This window comes from Idiotropiscis lumnitzeri, chromosome 4 (genome assembly GCF_059441095.1).
Source record: "Idiotropiscis lumnitzeri isolate Australia: NSW breed Sydney's pygmy pipehorse chromosome 4, RoL_Ilum_1.0, whole genome shotgun sequence".
NCBI classification, from domain to species: Eukaryota; Metazoa; Chordata; class Actinopteri; order Syngnathiformes; family Syngnathidae; genus Idiotropiscis; species Idiotropiscis lumnitzeri.
Genome location: NC_142394.1, coordinates 28757284 through 28771061, shown reverse-complemented (window position 1 = coordinate 28771061; position 13778 = coordinate 28757284). Strand labels below are relative to the sequence as shown.

The 13778-nt window shown below is 47.7% G+C and overlaps 1 protein-coding gene across 1 annotated transcript; it reads right to left on the bottom strand.

Moving 5' to 3' along the window:
• Positions 1-427: 427 nt before the first annotated feature.
• On the bottom strand, positions 428-13511 carry per1b (period circadian clock 1b). Its single transcript, XM_088292711.1, has 20 exons — positions 13360-13511; positions 8837-9538; positions 8510-8763; positions 7736-7857; positions 7462-7663; positions 7163-7357; positions 6281-6359; positions 6053-6159; positions 5814-5967; positions 5464-5737; positions 5254-5362; positions 4996-5158; positions 4807-4919; positions 4587-4733; positions 4104-4433; positions 3238-4028; positions 2489-2681; positions 2116-2329; positions 1884-2034; positions 428-1486 (listed from the first exon to the last, which is right to left on the bottom strand). The coding sequence occupies exons 2-20, from the start codon at positions 9205-9207 to the stop codon at positions 1172-1174; spliced, it is 4284 nt and encodes a 1427-aa protein (XP_088148837.1). The 5' UTR covers positions 9208-9538; positions 13360-13511; the 3' UTR covers positions 428-1171.
• Positions 13512-13778: the final 267 nt, after the last annotated feature.

Sequence of the window (13778 nt, the reverse complement as noted above, 5' to 3'; positions counted from 1 at the left end):
GCCCAATGGCAACGCCCCTTTTGCGTGCCTTTTTCAAATATTAGTGAGGGGAGAAGCAAGCCACTAGTCAGTCGATGAGTTACTCTAACTGATGCAATAAGTTGTCAACAAAATCTTGGGGTAAAAGACTTGGGCTAAATGTGAGCAAAAATTGTTAGGTTATGGGTTCCTTGTATCACGTTGTCACTATTGTCAAGAAGTTCACACATGCAGTGGATTTGGTCTGCTTAGTTTGTCCAAACAAGGGCATTCCCCCTTTTTTTTAAGCTGTGGCTAGAAACCACAGCTGAATATGTTTGCATCAAGTACAGTAACTTTTTGCTTGCTCCGAACTCTTGCTTGCGTCAATGCCAAACCTTGCAATGAAAGGGCCTGCAGATAATTTGAACTGAAATTAGAAAAAGGGAAACACAAGAGGGGAGGAGAATCACATTTCAACTCATTTTATTGTCTTTTTTTTGTACAAAGAATTTCACAAAAATATTAAGCAACTGTTGCAGACAGCGGCAACGCCTTGAAGCAGAATATCACATGACGCCACAGAGGGACAAAAAGGAAAACGTCAACTGGATTTTTTTTCTTTTAACCTTTCGCAAAGAAACACTTCACCACACTCTCGCTCGCTCTCTTTACTGCAGCCCAAGCTAGGGCCGCTTTAATAAACGTTTTATACATTGCACAGCTCGGGCCCGTCGACCACTCTGTTTGCAGTGGGAGAACATATAAAAATATACACATTTTTACAAAATAGTCAGCCCGTCTTCCACTGTTCTGTACATTAAGCATCCTATTTATTTACACAAGCCGACGTGATCAGGAGCAACAGAGAAGCTGAACCCCAATGACATTCATAGCTAGACGTCACAGAGGTGAACATCACACAAAACATTGGTGAAGCACATCCATCTGTACATTAAAGGTGCCCTTTTTTGTGACGCGTCTTCCCACTTAAATAAATACGACCTACAGGAGAGGAGGAAGGAGCGTGTTGTCATTCAACATAAACCACAGTCTGGAATTAGTTTAGACGAGGCGTCTTAAACCTGAGTGCTCAAACGTGGCGGCCGTCTTGCTCATCTTCTGTCATGATGTCATTGTGTGTGTACTTCAGGAAGGCGCACATTCAAAGTTATAAAAAGTAGTGCTTGAAGTCCGGTCTTTGGCCGCTGACTTAGTGACTCATGTCAGACTGTGGCGGCCGAGTGTCATCTGCTACCCCTGACGTCGCGTTGAGTTCATCTGCGGTCATGACTTGGCCGCTTTGTTGTGTTTTGCCTTCTTCCTCTTCCCCCTCATCTTCCTCAATGCCGTCATCCTCCTCCTCAGGAGGACGTTCATCCATGGCCGCCTCAAGCGAGCTTTTCTTGACCCTTGTGGCGCCCTCCTTTTGCGTCTTCAGCATGCTGCAAAGCTCCATCTCGTGGATCTCCACGTCAAAAGGGGCGGCGTGCGGGATCAATGTGGGAGACTTGCAACCTGTGCAGCCCTGAGAGGAGAAAAAAAACACGTCTGTGTCATATGTGCGAATCTCATGGCCTAAAGGACTGTGGCGCGTCAAGTGGATTACTCGGTTAAGTCATCCTCAATTTTTTACATAGTAGCATACGTGACTTGGAGTGTGTGTGTAGCTCTAAAAGGCAATTTCTGGCCTGGTGATTGACGGACGTGGGTGTCAGCAAATAAGAGTGTGGTTGAGACTGATTGAAAGTGCACTGGCGACTGTGTCTCTCCTTGACCACTCCAGGGGGCATGACATCATGTTCTAACGCTTAACCTTAGGAATGGGAAGAGACGGTCTCGCCTTCCTAAAATTGGTGACTCCGGTTTGTTGGAATGAATAGATGTGACATGCGTCCGCCACCTCGGTTGGTTCGTATACTCACGGAGATGTTGATGGCTCTGGGCAGGCGTCCTGTGCGCACCCAAGGGTGCACCTGACTCAGCTCCCTCTTCTGTTCCTCTGTGAAGCGAGGCTGATGCTTCTGCATGCCCCTCAGCGCCTCTCGGTCCTCACGCAGCACCGCCTCCATGTCCCTGTTACACAGTGGCGGGAGATTGAGTCTAAGTCACATGGTATCATGCGGCCAAACCGTTGCTTTTGCCATATGGTCGTACCTGATAGGCAGCTGGTAGGTCATCATGACCTTGTCGTCTGTGTTGGCCATCAGCAGCCAAATGGGGTCCTGCAAGACGCACTTGATGAACTGCTCCTCGCCACTGTCACCACTGGCGTTGCCGCCGCCCCCCGGTGGCTGCTTGCGAGCGTGGTCGTTCTCCAATGAGTCGATGCTGCCAAAATATTTGCTGGTGTGACTGCCCTGGCTGCTACCTAGACCGACACAAATTACAAAGAAGAAAATGTGAATGCTGAGCCAGTGCAGACTTAATTGCTGTTGGGTTTTTTTCTTTTCGAGATGAAAGAATGAGAAGTGGAATGTGTCTGTACTCTGAAATGATAATTCAGTGATGGTAATAGTTCTCTACTGACTGGTGCCACTGGTGGAACTGCATCCATTGGAGCCGGAGCCAGAACCCGAGCCAGAACCGGAAGACCTGGTGCCTGATGACCCAGATCCGGACGCGGCCGAGCCGGTTCCCGAGCGCGAGTCTTCCTGCAGCAGCAGGTCCATCAGGTCGCTGGAAGTTGACATGGCGTCGTTGTTGGACTCATTAGCTTCCCCCTATGATGCAAGCAAACGTGAACATTCATTGCGAGGGATACGTTCTAGGGTTATAGTTTTTTGGGGAACTTTCATTACAGTTCGTTATTTAGTTGGGCTCTTGTTGCTTTTTTTTTTGGAGCAGGATTGTATTTGTTTTTTGTATTTTTTGAGAATGTTTTCGTTTTTATTAGTTTTAGTATTAGTTTTTTGGAATATATGTCATATTTATTGAAATGGTTGTTTGACCTCAAGAGTGATTATAATGCATGGCTCTCAATACTGATATAAATACATTTTGACAATTGCAGAAACCATTTTCGCTTTTAGTCATTTTTAGTTTCGGTTAGTTTGCATTTTTTTTTAAAAAGCATTTCATTTTATTTTCATAATGTAGATTTTTATTTCATTTTTTTTTGCAATTTTTGTTGTTAATTTGTTGGTATTTGTTATCTTTAATACACTTGATATGGTCCAAATTTATCGCTATAAGTCGTTATCAACATTCCCGTGACAGACATATACGGACACTATCCCCACACAAAAAAAATCTAAACATCGTAAACACTGTACTTACATTCTCATTCTCCTTGGTGTTGTCATCAGAGTTCCGCTGATTGGCTGTGCTTTGCACCCCTGCCGGCCCTCCCTGTACGGAGGGCGCGGTTTGCTGTGAGGCTGCCAGCCCGGTGGCGGCCTCTAACCGGTTGCTAGGTGACTCCTCCAGTTGCAACAAATTGAGCGGGGAGGAGCATCGGGACTGGAAGAGGGGGGTATCTGCACCTTCACGATCGGCTGGGGTCTGAGTGTACGACTGGGGGGTGCTGCTACGAGATGCCGCACCCGTACCAGGAATGGAAACGGGGTTGCAAACTGCTGCGGGGACTGGGACCGAGGCTTGGGGGGCGCTAGGGTAATTAAAGTTTTGACTATAAAACTGCAAGGGCGTGGCGCCTTGTTGAGACATGGGCGCCGCCATTGGAGGGAAGATGTAGTTGGGAAGAACCAAGGCCATCATGGGGGGTACCATTGGGGTCGGCGGGAAACGTGACGCATCTGGGACGGTTAAGGGCTGAGAAAGCGGCGGGTAGACCGGGTAGATCGGAACCATGCCGGGTGCAAACGGGGCTGAGGGAATGCTGGGCTGAGAGCAAACCGAGGGCCAGGAGGAAGAGTTTGTAGGGGCTCCGAGCGGCATGTTCAGGGGCCCGGCTGCTGCTCTGGTTCTGGGGTCTTGGTGCATCCCCTTGAGCCCCAGAGAGCTGTGCTGGTCCGATGACTCCTGGTGTTTGAGCCGCTTACCGCCTCGGCCACGTCTGTGACTGGAGCCGCACCCTGCGGCCGGGTAGTCACGAGAACAACGCACCCCTAAAGGACACAAGATGAAGAGACGCTAGAATCACTTAGTTTTACTCCAGCGTGCCGTTGAAATTAAGAGCGTACCTCGCGCCAGAGGATTGCCAGCGGGCGTGTGGCAGCGCACGGTAGAAGACGCCGTCTGATCGAAGACGCGCAGCTTGCTGAGGTCCTTGAAGCGGTCCAGGAAGGCCTCCTCCTCCTGTTGCGTGTGCGCCGACAGCACCTCCTTCGTCAGACCCAGCCGGCCGCCCCCGCCGTGCCGGCTGTCCCTCTCCGGCTGAGTCGGCGGTGTAGCTTGAGGGGGCGGAGCGATGGCAGGAGGAGGAGGGGGAGGAGGAGGAGGAGGAATGGAGATGATAGTTGGGCCATTAGAGAGCGCAGTTGGAGTGCTCGGCGCCTCCTCCATCACGATGTCTGTCAAACAAACAGGGAAAAATGTTACAGAAGATTGGTACCTTGATGGGCTGACCAATTTTGAAAAATAATTTAATTGTGATTTTTTTTTCCCCCCTCCCCTAAACATTGCAGTTCCAAAGGAATATAAACAGTCGTGTGGTGTTTTCCAACCTGATTCGGGCGGCTTCTTGTCCCCCACGTGCACGATGGTGCTACTGAAGCTACACTGCGACGTGACAGAGGCCACACTCTCCGCCTTCATCGGCAACGTCAGCGGGGGCAGTGGAGGGGCTTCGCCCACCAGGCTCACCGTCACACCTGTTGCGACATGTCATAAATATTATTGCACGGCACAGAATGGCGAGTCGCCGGAATGAGTTCAGACTCCGACCTTTGGCGTTCCCGCCGGCTTCCTGATGCTGTTTGTCTTCATCGGAAGCTGATGTGCAGGAGGAGCCACACTTCCTTTTGACCGTGTTGGGAATGTTACAGCTCTCCAGGTACCTGAAGGGCATCATCAAGAGGGTGCTGTCAGTCAAATGACATGCCGAAAAGAAAGCTGATTGGAATTGTTTCTTACCTTATGATGCTGTCGAGACAGTTGATTTGTTGGTAGGAGTATCCCGGTGGGGATTCTTTCTGTACAAGAGGTGCAGGCACCAAATCTTTCAGTGGCTTGGTCATGTCAGCAATGAGGCCTCTAATGGGGTCACTGTTGATGGCTCTCAGATTGCTTGTGGCAACTAAAGTAGACCAAAGCACAGCTTTAGAAACTCTTTCCAAGATGTTTCTCGAACTGTTTCATACCGCCGTTTTTTTTTTCTTTTTTAAACATCACCTGTGCTGGCGTTTTTTCTTGGTGGCGGCCTGTTTCGAGACTCGATGAAAACTTGTTGCCCGTTTGTCTTGACCATGTGAACATCTTTGCAAATCTGCTGGAAGGTCATCTGCACAACAACCATGATTAGTTCACGAGGCATTGGAGTGATTAAATCAGCATTTAAGGATGACCAGTTGACGCCCAAAACGAGCAAGTCTTCATACTCACAGGCTTGTGTAACGCAACCGCAGCCGCAGCGTCGTCCATGGCGGGTCCGTTGCTGTCGCTGGAGGAGGCGGCCGAGGCGCCGAGATGCTGCGGCTGTGAGTGACGCGAGCCCCGTGACCCGGAGGAACCCAGCGAGCTGTAACCCTGAGAGCCGCCGCTGTGCACCGGCTGCACCAGCAGACGGTGGATCCGCTCGCTGAGCTGCACTACGTCGGGCGTGGTGGTGCGGCCCTCGCAGCCCTGCGGCGTGAACACGTCCTCGTTCAGCGGGCTCCTGGACGAGGAGAGAACGCTGCGTTCAACCTCTTGTGCGGTCACTTTTTGTCGGCCTGTCAGTGGCGGTCGCTTACGTTCGGACTTTGTGGCGCCCTACGATGAAGGCCACCTTGCGGCTCCATGGGTTGACAAAGGAAGACCAGCTGGTGTCGATGGTTAAGTATTCCCCGCTGCGGGCGCACATCCTCAACGGTGAATACTCAAACGGCTGCCCAGCAAACTGAAAGACTGCAGGGAGATGAGAATCGGAGAGGAGCTCAGAGAAATGCCGGCAGGGATTTAGTGACAATATTTACACGTGCGTTGCACTCACTCTTCTCATGTATGGCCACCATCGTGGGCCTATCTTCAGGGTGGATGTAAAGCAAGGTTGGGGTTCCTACCAAGTCCTGTGGCAGATATCCCAACAATGGTACCGCCCTACAAGCAGGTCATCATGAATACATGACGATAGGATTTGGAATGGAATCAGAATGGCAGAGCGCCGACCGCCAGAAGGCAGCACGGCCGTAACGGCATGATCAAAGGTTATGAAACTGACCTCTCGTCGACTTCCTGGAATAGGCAGCTGGGACTGTGACTGGTGGTGAAGATTCTTTTGTCTGGAGGGATCCGAGGTGCTGATGGGAGAAGATGCCAGAGAGGAGGGGGAGGGGCATGTTTAGACACAAGCTGAGCGCTCACATGTCACATGTCTCATCCAAGGCTCTTGATGAGCTGTATCAAATTGATGAGCATTTTTTTCTAAACGGTGAGAGGTGTTGCGTGTTGTCGCCTCTTTGCAAGCGCGTGAGGCAAACATGTGAAGTCATCACACTTCTGAGATGAGAACTTTTTTATCATTCTGCCGCTGTGAGGGCTGGGTTAGTGTGACATGACGTTCGTTTATCCATGCCTCACACGCATCATCAAAACGGAATTGTTCGCTTGTTCTCATATATCCCAGCACGCTTGCGCTTCACCATTCACAAAATGATTTATGATTCATTTGTCCGTGTGTATTTTTACTCTGCTAAGTAGGGTTGCACAGATGACCGGTACGACAAACGTACGTTAATACCTTGTCGTCAAAAGTGAAACTATAGCAATTATTTCAAGTACTTTGATGATCGAAGAAATAAAATACAAGAAGTGTACTTGTGCTTTGGCAAATAGTGTAATTGCACCTCCACTCCATTAGTTGACAGTGGCGCTCTCCTTGCTCAAAGTGCGCAGCCAGTTTTAACTCTACGGTGTAGGATTGTTTTGCAACAAAAATGATACTATTTATAGTTGCGCCGGAGAGTGGGTGTTGGGGTGTGCGCGCAAATTGTTTTCTGTTTGCTAGCGGGGCGTAACAGAAAATAATAGAGAAGGACTGGTACACGGGGACAGAAAGAGAGATTCAGACAGCTGTAGATGAGAAATACAAGGTCAATGGTACCCTCGTATCCAGAGTGGACCCTTTCTGCAATGAGCAGGCAACATGGCTGCGGATCGGCCGTATCCGAATCTCTGATGGTAAGCTGGTAGGGCGTCAGGCGAAACGGGTAATAGCGCATCTTGCCGCCCTGCGTCCGGTCGGCACTGATTCGACAGAACATGGACTTCTCCTGAGTGCAGTCCATCGCGGGCGAGGCTGCCGGGAGGAGGAGAGTTTCAAACAAAATTGCGGCAGCAAATGAAGACGTTCCGGACTTGTCCTAGCAGAAGCAATACTCGCGCCAGTGCGCCGCCGCTCACCCGATCCGATGCAGGAGGCCCATAGCGGCAGGCGGCAAGGCGCCGTGCCACTGTAGAAAGTGCTGATGTCCTGCGGAGCCAAAAGCTCCGAAAACAGGGTGCCCTGGAGACACTCCGGCTTGCAGCGCAACACAGACGATCCCTGAGGTGACACGTACACGACCTTCCCCGACAGGAACGAGACCGCCATTGAGAACGTGTCCTGCGAGAAGGAGCGCAACCATTTAAGACATTTGCTTTAAACTGGACTGAGGAGGCCAACGCATGAACTTACCGTGTTCTTTAGTGTGTATTCCGAAGTGATGTTGTCCAGCTCCTCGATTGTGAAGGCAGACAAGTCCAGGCTACAGCCGTGACACTCTTCCACACTCCACTGGTGATAATACTCCTTGTTGGCTGGACACATAAAACCGCACGCAGCGTACATCAGCACTCAGTACAACTGTCGTGAGATTTACAAGTCCAGGTAGTTTTGGTTCTTTTTATATTATCAATACGAGCATGGCCGTAGTGCAACTAATTGTGAACTAAAGAGGGCTGATGATGTTTTCTTGAAGATACGCAATTTTACCCTTATTAGCACATCCATTTAAAATAGCTTATAATTCGCTCCAATGATATTCATATTACTTTTCATCAAATGACAAATTTACAATTCAATACGTTTACAAGATTTTATTTGAACAAGTACGACAACATAAATAGGTAAAATGGGCAGAAAGGGATCCATAAGCAAGAACACGTAGCATTTACGCTTTACAAGTCACATTTACCAAATGCAGTTGTTAAAATGTCAAGATGACGTCAAGATGAACTTCCTGTTGGTGTTCTTCTTTTGAAACCTATTTACAATATTTTGCCGTTCGATCATTCGCTATCCGTCAGCGCTCTGTCATCGTCAGTATGTCATTTTTTTTCAAGCAGAATCAAACTTAGATTTTAACGGCGTTTCTGTCCGTAATATTCACCGGTCCACCAGTCCGCCAATAGTCAGTCCGTAAGTTTCTATTTACTTATCTGTTGAATAGAAGGTAAAACCGGATCTCACCTCGGACTTGTCTGACACACTGCAAGGCGTATTTGAGGGCATTTAGAGTGCTGGAGTGGCTCTTGGACTTGCGCTCGGCCGGCAGGCGGAGCTTCAGCTCCTTGATGGCCTTCATGAGCTCCTTCTGGGTCTGCATCCTCGCCGACTGATTGCTGCTGCAGCCAGACGTGGACGGCGGGTCGTGTTCGGAGCTGGTGGACAGCAGGCTGTAGGCCAGCGAGCCGCTTGGAGGCGACAGGCTTTGCGAGTTGGAGCTGCAAAGAACGATTGCTGTTGAAATTCAAAACGGGCACCCTTCGGCTTTGCCGCTGAGAGTTGCGCGCTCACCTCTTTTGGCTCTCTGTGGTTTCCAGCATCATGCCCGAGTCCTTGCCGTTGGAGGAACTGTGCGAGCTGCGTGTCGATTGGCGCCCGCGGGAGGCCGTCTCCCTCTCCCCGGAGTCGTTACCGCTGGAGAGGCCGCCGTCCATGTCGTCCAAATTGGGCCCCCTCTGATCGCCGGCTCCAGATTCTTCGCTAGGCGATGACACGCCCCCGGCCCGGTTTTCCTGCTCCGGACCGGGGACATTGGCACCGGTGCTTTTTGCGGCATTTAACTGTTTGGAGTCGGTCTCTTGGTCATTGTCTTTCTCTGCAGCCCTTGTCACTCGCCCCCGAGTGCTACTGCTGGCCGCTGACTGAGTGTTGTCATAACTCATACTAGTCTAGGATGAGGCTTGCACCGGTTGTTTGAGCTGTCAGCCGAGTTCAACACGGCAGACTACTTAGGTGGGACTGCTGTGCACGTACAAGTGAATCATAACTGATGGCTGCGGTGTGTAATCAACTAAGGGGAGAAAATCATATTTTTTCTCCAAAGATGAAATGCTACGTTTCGGGCTGAGATCCCTTCACTTTGTCACGCAGAAAGAGTTTCTGACTGAAACGGCCTTGGCACCAGCACTCAGACGGTTGGGTGAGACGCTGGTTTCAGTGTGCATCTGGTCCTTTCATCTCCTGACATGTGTTTACAGGCAATGCGAAGGCCACCTAAGAAGACAGAAAAAAACAGAAATTGGACAAAGAAAGCGAGCGCTGCATATTCTGTGCAGCATTGTTGCGCAATGATGAGCGTGCTTTGGCTGCTATCTTCCAAGGACTGCAGCGACCAAAACAAGCTTGTTTATCATCATGTCGGCCTCTCGCAACTGTGGCTGTGTCATTTTCACACTGTGGTTCTGAATTCTTGCCCTTCTGCCCAGATTAACAGCAATGAAACGGTCTTTGAGAGCGGAAAGGCCTCCTCTCCTATTGCCAAACTGCAAATGTGTATGTTCGCATCTCATCATAGAACAGGCGGACACGCGATTGTGTCTAAATAAAACATTTGCCAATCGTCATAGTTTAGTCCACTTTGGCCCAGTGGACAATCAATACAACACACAGGAGGAACTGTCTGTAATAGATAATCTGCAAGTGCTCTGATAAACGGAGGTTTGCATCCTCAGGTATATATCTGGACACTACCTACGCAAGTGAAAGTCTACTGCTATTTATTCCTTCAGTGAGGGAGGCGCCCCGTAATCTCTTAAACCCTACAGACGCAAAGACGACGACATCCCGAGCGTCACTACTGTCCAATTTATACACTCGCTTGACCCAACAACTCCATCTTTAGATGCAGAATTTGGTCATGTACGCCTCCTGGCATGTCACAACAACCAGTCGCATCTTGAACAGGCGCGAGTGAGCGTGTCAGAGCACTGAGTAGCTTTTACAAGAAATGGCATACGTAACTCTCGGCACAAAAACATTTCCCCTGTAAAAAATAATCGACTATGATTTGCACTGCAATTTTTACGCTCTCAATATTGCGAGGTAATATGCAATTATTTTGTCAATGACCTCGTCACGTTTATTTTTCTTAACCAACACAGGTAATTAATCTGTAATCTACTCTCCTCTACATTCTTATTTTCAAATTGGAAATTGGCTTCTAATACACTGCAATCTCGAAATAAATTGTATTAATTATTCAGAGCTCAATCATGCAGCAAAGAGAAACATGTTTGCTCTGATTATAATGGTCTCCTGTCCGCCGTGAAATGAGCTTCCCATCTTTCTCAGAAGGATGATGCACACTCGCACATGACAAAATGTGTGCAGCCCAGCCGGGCAGTTGGGCATGCAAACGAGCAAGTATGGCCGGGAAATATGCAAGCAGGGTATCCGAGTGGGTGTCAAAGATGGCTGTCATCCATGTGGACTTCCACGGGCCATGCCGGGTCAAAGCGAAGACGGTGAAGCTATAATGCAAAACGCCATGACACCTACCCACGCACATTATTCACCGGATATGCACCATGTAAGATTTGCACATGTCCAATACCCGAGGTTGTCAAATGCGAACCCAGAACGATGTATTGGCGGATCCATTAACTGTTCTTTGCAGAGTATAAACAACATATGCCTGAGTAGGGCTGTGCAATTAATCAAAATTCAACTCCGATTGTTATACACAACGATTACAAATTGGCATTATCGTAAAAAACGATGATTATATCAAATATATATTATGTCTGTAACTTTGTTAAAATACTACTCATTTTACAATGTCTAATACTGCAGTGAGTATACTTTAGTACAAAATGTGATTGTTCTATTCTATAATTGTTTATTTCAATGTGACAACAGTTTTATTGCAATTTGGAAGTGGATAGCAAGTAAACGCCAATGCACAATGTTTATTTGTACAAGGAAACCATATTCATATTTAAATATTTTCACCTTTTTTTTTTATTTTAAAATAACAATTTTTGTATATGTTGTTTGGTCCAAAAGGAACTAACAATTATAGTGGCTCAACGAATTTGATTTGAAGCAATTTTGTTTTCTTTTAAACATGTTTTTGTTTTGTTCCCCAAAAAATAGTTTGAATAATTGTGATTTCAGTTATAAGTTAAAAATAATCATGATTATTATTTTTTTATGATCCAGGAGCCTTGTGCCTGAGAATTGCTATATCTGTCTAAATGTGTTGAGTTTACATCTAAAAGGTAAAAGCCACACAGATGCTAATTGATAACCTGTTTACCTCTGGAGTTCGTCTTTGTAGGTCAGCGGAGGCGATGTGATTATTTTTGTCGCTTAGTTTGTTTCGGCCAGGCATGTCCAACTCCGGTCCTCGAGGGCCACTGTCCTGCCCATTTTCCACATCGCTGTACTCCAACAGACTTGATTCAAATGATCAGCTCATTAGCAAGCTCTGAAGAAGCATGAGAATGATCCTCATCGCTTGAATCAGGTGTGTTGCAGCAGCGATAGATGAAAAACAGGCCGGAAAGCGGCCCTCCACGACACTTGTGGATTAGTCCTTGGATTCTTGTACGTCAGTCTTTTATTCTCCAATATCTGTTCGGCATGTGTCTCGACCTCTCTGACATGTTCTCCGTGTCGTTAATAAGTGACAAGATTGACGATGTGACACTGCACATGCTGTGAACACAGCCTGACACTTGTGACACACTTCCCTGCTGTAGAGTACAAAATTTGAGGTTGCAGGGAGACGTGGCTCTGCTCCGTGCACATAAATGCGACCATACCAAGCAGATCTATCATGCTGTAGAATTTTACATCAAGATGAGTCAAGATGGATGTTTGCAAGCATCCCGTGACATCAACCGACGTCTAACCATGAACAGCAACTCAGTGTGAGCTTCTTCCACCAGGCACGTGTACACAGCAGTGTTTTCCACAGTGGCTCACCGGCTTCTGATTGGCTGGCCTACCAGACCAATCAAAGCGCGCTCCGCAGAGCCGACTGCCTCTCATTGGCTGATCGCCGCTCCGCCCCCTCGCCTTGCTCGCCTGTTTTCAGCCTGTATGCCATCTGATCGCGGGTCAACGTTGAAAGCTTTGCACAAGATGCTCACCATTTCACATCGCGATCATGTTATATGATACAAAACCTACATCTTGAGTCTTTATATAGAGATATTCAAAACAGTTTTGCTAGACTGAAGCCACATAAAAACCTCACTGGAAATGTATAAAAAATGTATATTGTCAATACCCAGTGCAACTGCTACAATTTATATTAGTGCGAGCATTCAATCACCAATAAAAAGAAAATTAATTAAGTCTAACTGAAAGTGCGTGCAGCTTGGGTACACGATGTGCTGTACTTTAAAGTTCTCCAGGCCACATCACTTAATTGGCTTGCAAGCGTGCACAGGCCACGAAAGTTATCAGCAACAATAAAGTTTTCTACTACCACCACACCAAGCTGTAATAAATACATAAGAAGCACATACCACATTCCCAAAATAGAAAACAGTATAGCACAGTGTGTTTTAGTAAAATAATGAGGTACAATCGCGATTCTGTTTATTTAATTTTAAAAGTAAACGCAACTTACTGTGTGCCAGAAGACACTCTTTACCTGTACACATCAAGAAACCACCACACCAACGTGTTATTTTGCGGTGAGAATCGTCTTATTCACAATTTATCAACGAAACTAATTTAACTTTAGCATTTTCTAGCGACGGCAAAATGCAGAGAAAACAATCAAATGTGAGGCAGGTCGATGTTGGTTAGAATCGATATGCACACTGTACGTAAAATAGAAATCTGAAGTCCGAAACTCACATTTTGCCCTGCCCTAAATTTGATAATTAAGCATTGGGTTAGAATAAAAATATCGAGTTACTCAGTAAGGAATAGATAATAAAAGGAATGTTGTGTGTTGTTGTTGGTTTCGGTAGGATGTCTGTGCTATTTGTTATTATCCTGGTTATTACGCGGCTAGAGTGTTAGCATGCTAGAGCTGAACCAAGCAGAAGACCCGAATGCCAAAGTCGGCAACGTACCTTTTAAATCTTCGTTTAAAATAAAGCAGCCGATGATTACATCCACATTGAGGAATCCCTCCGAGTACTGATAATGCTTCAAATTTCTCTTCTGGTGCTGAGTGCGTGTTTGCAAGCAGTTGTCTTCTCACTCGAAATTTTGCGATTGTCACTCGGCCCAGCCCCCCAGGACAGGAGTGTACGCACACCAAAACACGTGAGGACGCATGGGCGAGCCAGTCGGGCGCTTTCATTGGACGGCCACACATCTCAGACCACACCCATAAAAGCGACCGCCGGTGTTCATTGGAGAAGCAGGGCGGGGCTACAAGCACGGGGCTCTCTCGTCACGTTGCAAACCGACTGCTCCTGAGTTCTTTTCCCAACTGCGCGGAAACGTGAGAGGGCGGAGCCACGCGCTTTCATTTTACCGTAAAACC